We start from the raw sequence: 7,272 nt of genomic DNA, 5'->3' as shown, positions 1-7,272 counted from the left end.
AAAAAAAAAAAAAAAAAAAAAAAAAAAACCAAAAAAAAAAAAAAAAAATAAAAAAAGATATGATCACACGGCAAGACTATGCACTCGTTCTCTCTATATATATAGGAAACTTCCAAACCAAACGACAACGATAATCAATCGAAAAAACGGTCATAATAAACATCGTAACGATAATCAATAATCAACCGTAACAAAAATGTAATATATATATGTATATATATATATAAGTAGATATAATAATGATGATCTAACGTATATATATATATATATATATATATGTATATATGAATTTATATTTATACGTAGAAACATTAAGTTTTAAATTAACGAACGCTTGAATCAAGAAAGGGCATTTGGCCTTGGTTTCGGGGTTACTAGGCAGGCACACCTTGCTGGTTCGGTCTGGTTGGGGCGGTGTCGCCCGACGCTCGTAGTGCCTCTCCGGCTGTTGATAAAGGGGGATCTGTAAACCCATTCGGAAACGTGTTCTCGCAATATGCCTACTATTTTCATTTTTTTAATTTTTTTTTTTATATTGTTATTTCTTTTTTGTTGGAATAATGTTTTTTGTGCCTTTGTTAATTGTTTCTTTTTTTTTTTTACTATCGTTTCTTTTCTTTTCTTTTCTTTTTTTTTTTTTTTTTTTTTTTTTTTTTTTGGAAAAATTTTTTTTTTTCCTTTTTTTATTTTTTTTTTTTTTTTTTTACTATCGTTTCTTTTCTTTTTTTTTTTTTTTTTTTTTTTTTTTTTTTGGAAAAATTTTTTTTTTTCCTTTTTTTATTTTTTTTTTTTTTTTTTTACTATCGTTTCTTTTCTTTTTTTTTTTTTTTTTTTTTTTTGGAATGATATCTTTTGTGTTCTTGATTGTTTTAAAGAGAGTTTTTCTCGACGAGTTTTTGGTAGATGAGATGTAGATGTGATTTTTGTCATTGTTTTTCGTAACTTTTGGTGGACGTGTCTCGAATTGGTCGCAGCATGTTCAAGACTAAACTTTAGTTTTAATAATAAATTTAAAATTAAAATTGATTGTTTAGAATTAATTGTATTGAAAAATAAATATATTAAAGTAAATTTGGATTTATTTGTTTAATATTTCATTATTGAACACATGTAAATTTTTGCGTGTCTTTTGGTTAAATAACTATGAGTATGAAAACTGAAGATTATTCTGTGAATGATCAATATAATTTTGAAAATATAATGATAGTAAATTCGTTTTTGCAATGTTAATATTGTACAAGAATTATTTTATTTATTAAATTTGGTTCATAATAGTTTAGTCTTGAATTAATGCTGAGATATTCAAGATTCGCAGTAAGTGGTTGTATCATTGTATAGTCAGTGGTTAAACAAATATAATTGAATTCTGTAAAGAATTTACGAATCAGTTCAAAAAATGTAACTATTTAAACTAATGATCCAGTTTCGAACAAGTTCCACGATTTTATATATGAACATCATTTCTAAATTGTTAAGATTCATATTTATTATAAAAAAAAATTTTCAAATTTTCAAATTTAAAATATTAAAAAATCGATCATAATATCAAAAAATTTAAAAATTGTACAAAAAAAATTATTAAAAACTATTATTAAACTAATTATTAAAAATAAAAATTCAAAAATTCAAAAATAATGTAACATTTCAATCCAAAAATCCATTTACAATGAATTTCATTAATTTCATTGATTAGTTTTTTTTTTAAAGTAATAAATAAAGTATGAGAATATCGAACGATCGTGAACTCATCGTGGCTGGACCATATCCTGCGAATCAGAGCTCTAAATCTGGATTTAATCCCCAGAGTATTGGACCGTTGTTGTAAATCAGCTTTAAGTACGCCCAAGTGTGTCGTGTATCATTAGACGTGCTGTTTTTAGCTGATCCACTGATGCTGCCTCAGACCAAGATTCACAGAATCCTTCGTGGAAACGTTTTTCTCCTCTGCGGAAATAAATCCACGAAATGGTATGATTTCCAAGAAAACGATAAATCGAAACAATATATCATACGGTTTCGTAGAACTTGCTATTTTGCAAAATTAACAGAAATGTAAATACATCAAGTATTAATCCATGAAATTCTAAGAATCTTTTGATGGAATGATAATGTAACTTTTAATTTGCATATTTGGATCACAATTAATATATAATAATTTAAGTTAAGTTATTTAATTTCAGAGTATTTTTTATCTTTTTTAATTTATATTTTTTTTTATTTCATTTGAATTATATTGAAATGAAATATTCTGAAATTAAGTAATCTAATTAAATCATTTTCATAATCTATGATCCAACTATATAAGCATGTATCAATCGAGAATTAAGGACATCTGTAGAAAAAAAATTCTCAAATTTTTCTAATCCTCGAATATTTGTATGTGAATTAATAAGCACTTTTCGACAGATCAATTTAAATTTCTTGAATTTGTAATTAATTTCATTTACTACAGATGTACCCCAAATTGTTAAATGACGCGGATAATGAGTCTAACATCTCAATTATTCGAATCTTTAAATTGTCAAGACGAATATTTGATTTGATCACCGATTTCACGGTCAGCTGAACCATGCTCAGCAATTTACTAAGTTCTTATTACTGCTCGTTTCGAAACGAATTTGCGAATCGATTCAGTTGAGATAATCGAAGACGATTTGATTTTAATACGGTGACGAAGGACGTTAATTAAGAAAATTACCGGTTCCTCCTTTCCTCGATTTTCCACCTTGAAACTGATCCCAATTTGAGCCTTCATTGAGTTTCGTAACGGATGATCTTAATAATTCTCTAGATAGCTTTTCACCGCTACGAGATTTAACGACATCAGAGATATTATGTATTTTTAATTTTGTTAAGGAAGCAAATTAGAATTTAATGAAAATAAATTTTATATAGAGTGAATTGTAATTCTTATTATATCAATAAAGATAAATCGAAACAATTTTCAAAAGTAAAAAACTTTGAAATTTAATCAATTATTAGCAGCTGTTATTTATATCTATATTCAATGTAATTTCATTTAGTATATTTCAATATTGCAATTCTAAAATATAAAATTCTATAAAATCTTTAAATAATACATGCTTCGATATTGGAAAGTTACAAAATTTCAAAAATTTAATTGCATTATCTTCAAAATATAAAATTAAAAATTCATGAATCTTTTTAACATCTAAACGATTAAAAAAAAAAATGAAAAGAGAAGAAAATAAATTTAATATGGTAGAATTATCAAAAAATCATTGTCAATTACGAAGATCGGGATCATCTGAGACTGAGAATGATTAATTAGATCGATGATCGAACCAACGCTCGCGAATCTGGCTCTCGTCGAACAGAACGGAAAAAAGATAGGAGATAGAAAACAAAAGCAGAGGGAGGCAACAAGACGTTCTTCAAACGCAAAGCGCAAGTAAACACATTCACAGAGTGTTATAATTACGTGGTGGCAAGAAAATAAGATTGCTCTCAAGATAATTGGACGGAAAGCCTGATTGATTCGTTGGTCTGTTTGCTGCGCCATGGCTCACGATTATTAGGCAAGACACAATCAAACTGATACAGAAAAAAGGAAAATCTTGAAAAAATCATGAACACGTGAACGCAAAATATCGAGAAACGTGTTTTCTAGAGACAAATCGAAATAAAATTATATGAAACAAGGATAAAACAATATGACAATTAAGAACAAATCCTTGGTTAGATGCTTTGAAACATTTAGATATCCTCTCACCGATTTCCTTCACAAATCACTATCACTGCCTTCCCGTTTTCCCCATTCCAATTCAACAATTCCATTACGTTATGAAATATAGTATAATTTTTTCCCTATCATCTATCCACCCAACGAAGAAAAATGACTCGTTTCTCAATGATCATTGATCAGCATGGAAGTTTCGCATTCTTCTTGCTCACTTATCGAATTTGTTCGTTTTTTCCGTTTCTCAGTGTAATGTTTGTTGTAGAACCGAATTGCTGGTAATGTGTAAATGTGTTAACACTGTTAGCCTATTATGATAAATAAATTCGTAACAAATTTTTAGACGGCATCGAAACAAATGTAAAAAAACAATAATGTGTATTAATACACGTATCCTCTTTCAGTTCAGATTATTCGTGTGTTTCATGCAAATGAGGGAACAGAAAAATAAAACAGAACTCACTGTGAACGATAACCCGGGTTCCGTGTTACATCAAGATCCGATCGAACGGATTGAAGAGGATGCTTCCTCGACCTATTTCATCGACAAGGAGGGAACGATCCCATCGGCTGGCTCGAAAACGATTCTCTCTCTCTTGTCCAGATCTTACACGATTTAAGATAATCGTAACGACAATTGCATCGAACGATCGAATCGTTGTGCATAGAATATCATATGGATCACGAAAGATCAAGTCAAGATTAGAGGCATGCAGGATGTCGAAAATAAGAATTCGAAACAGATTTCGGAAAAATTCGAATGGGATCAAGTGAGATTTCAATGATCTCCTCTTATGTTTCCTCTGTCATCTTGAAACTTTCGACAATAATCGAACACGATTGGTTCAATTCTCGATCCGATCGTTGCAAAAGCAATTCGAATAATTATCATTCTTTTCGAAACTTTCAGAATTCAGATTCTGGGCACGAACGAACGAATCTTCGGTTGATTTCGGTCGACTTCGATAATAATCGGATATGATCGGTTCGAAAACTCGTTCGTACTCGATTATAAAGTATTTGGATTCTAATCTCACCCGATCTCGCCCGAATTTTCCCGATTTATTCCGAAACTCGAATTCTCCATGTTGCAACGATGATCCCACATACTTCTAATAACAAGGATATTCCGCTCGAAAGAGGAAACTACTTACCTATAACTAATGACATACGATCGGTTGGTGAAACATCCTCTCGAGAATTGATCGGAAAAACGCATTCGAGGAACCGTCGCTGATGGAGAATATCAATGATACACGGCCTCTCATGCATGTATGTGTTGTGTATATTTCCATATATATATATATATATATTTGAACTTTGCGCGATGCTTGATGTATGTGAATATATCAGGATAATTTATTTTTGTGTGTGAAATAAAAGAAAAAAATAAAATTGGAAAGTAACAGAAGAAGGATCGATAGGATGGTTCTACGATCGAGTAGATGATGGCGATAGAAAGGCTGTTAAGAGTTATTTGAGATAATTGAAGAAATTTTATCTTTGTCTTTGTTACTTAAGATTGGAAGATCTCGAGAGAATTATTGGAAATCTCGGTTAAATTTATCGTCTTGGAAGAATTGGAAGTTTAAAGTTTCTATGGAAAGCAATTGTACAAGTTCGAGCATTCGAGTAAATATAATTATAAAATTTTCTTGAGCATTTAATATAATCGCAAATAAAATGGCATTTTTAAACAAAGTTTTTGAACGCTTCGATTAAGAGATGTGAAAGTCCATGTCTTTCTAATCTTCATATATTTATAATTTGCATTTATCATAGACATAGACGTAAAGACAAATATCATTGAATAACTATAAAAATTACAAAAAGACACGGTACATTATTACTTTTTTACAACCGATCTTGGCGAAATTTCGATTTATTAACATTATCTTAGAATTGGCAATTTCAATCATTTATTTTAAAACTTTCATATTAGATATACCCATTACGCTTAATAGAGAAGAGAAATTAAAGGAATAGAGATTCTCTAATAATATATCATAGATACAGACTTGGCCAGTTAACGAGATACTGTAACCCAATTTACTTTTTGTGATTTACTTTCGAAAGTTATTTATATAATCTTAATGGACACTGATATAGATAATGACCATTTGAGGATTCAACATTCAACATTCTTAAAAAATATCCATTTATAAAAAATATTCTTGAAAGTAATCGAAAGTTATTTCTCATTGATGTCATTCGCAAAAAAAAAAAAAAAAAAATTACACTCTCGAGAGTGATTCAGTAACTTTTCTCTCAAATGAACTCTCTGAATCCTAACATTTATCGCCATGAGTAGGGAAAATGTAAATAGGTCGATGCACGAGTGGTAAAGGGAAAAAGAGAGAGATACGGAGGAATTATATGGAGATTTTGTTTCGTAGAGAAGTTGGAACAATAGGAATTGAGTAAGAGTCGCGAGGACAATCGGTATAATAAAATATACATGTCGAGCAGACGGAAAGCGAGACGTGTATGCAACGTATGTGTTCAACGTGTGTGCGTGTTTCGTGTACAACGAGTATATTTTGACTTTTCGTGGTGTTTCTCTGCAGTGGTGGAAGATAGACACGCGCGGCCTCGTTGTGTTTTCGTTCTATCTGTTGTCTGACAAAAAAATTAGGGAAAAAGAAAAAGGAAAAAAGAAACAAAAAAAAAAAAAGATTGACAGGGGGAGAGCCTGGACACTGGTCCCGACGAAAATTCGAAAAAAAGAGAATTGAAGCGGAGCTTCTTACCCGTTGTAAATGAGAGACGGCTCACTTCGATATGTGGATAGAGAGATCGATTGGCGGAAAAGAGTTTGTGGGACTGTCCGTAAAAAAAAAAAAAAAAAAAGAACGAAAAGGAAATCCACCACTGACATGAGAGTTTCTTTTTACACACGACTCGGTTGGTCGTATCTCTTTTGTTTCTCGTTTTGTTTTGTTTTATTTTATCTTATTGTTATTTTTTTTTTTTTTTCGTTTCTTACCAAACATACATGGACGACAAGGATACCTATATCCATGTATAAATATATTTCGTATAACATTTATTTGTCGAAAGACAACGTAAGGATTTGTATATGTATAACGAGCTCCTTTATTTTTTTATTTTTTATTATATATTATTATCGTTTACTTTTGGTTTCTCTCTTTTTTTTTTTTTAATATCTCACACATATTATGCTTTACTTTATATTTTATATATACAGTATTTCCTGCGGCAAACGCGGCAGCGATTCTCTGTAATGCAGACAGTTCCAAAAACTGACCGTGAAACATTGAATAACGTATAATATATACGCGTGTACATATACATATATATAAAAAAAGAAATGAAATCACGGGGTGGAAGGGGGAGGGGACCAGCCAGGCCCCATTATCGTCGTAGATTAAAAAAGAAACATTGCAACGAACGGCGACGCAAAGCTGTACAGACAGACAGCGCGGCCAGATAGGGTAGGTTGTATAAAAGGTATAAAAAATAAATAAATATAGATATATAGATATATATATAGAGACAAAGTCAGTCACTTTTTGAAACTGACAATAAAATAATACGACGACGAGACGCTT

The 7,272-nt window shown here is 30.5% G+C and overlaps 1 protein-coding gene across 3 annotated transcripts in view; it reads right to left on the bottom strand.

The window, feature by feature from the left end:
- Positions 1–7,272, bottom strand: part of LOC102678073 (potassium/sodium hyperpolarization-activated cyclic nucleotide-gated channel 3) — a 191,080-nt gene that overhangs the window by 23,000 nt on the left and 160,808 nt on the right. The window contains exon 9 of one of the 3 annotated variants that reach the window (XM_031511085.1): positions 389–463. The exons of 1 other annotated variant lie outside the window; for it this stretch is intronic. In XM_031511085.1, the coding sequence (XP_031366945.1) occupies positions 389–463 (75 nt within the window). Of the gene's footprint in view, positions 1–332; positions 464–7,272 lie in introns of all 3 variants that reach the window. One more of the 3 variants, XM_031511083.1, reaches the window with a different exon arrangement.

The sequence above is a fragment of the Apis dorsata genome, unplaced genomic scaffold (assembly GCF_000469605.1).
Source record: "Apis dorsata unplaced genomic scaffold, Apis dorsata 1.3 scaffold_291, whole genome shotgun sequence".
Lineage (NCBI taxonomy): Eukaryota > Metazoa > Arthropoda > Insecta > Hymenoptera > Apidae > Apis > Apis dorsata.
This window is presented reverse-complemented; position numbering and strand designations above follow the sequence as displayed.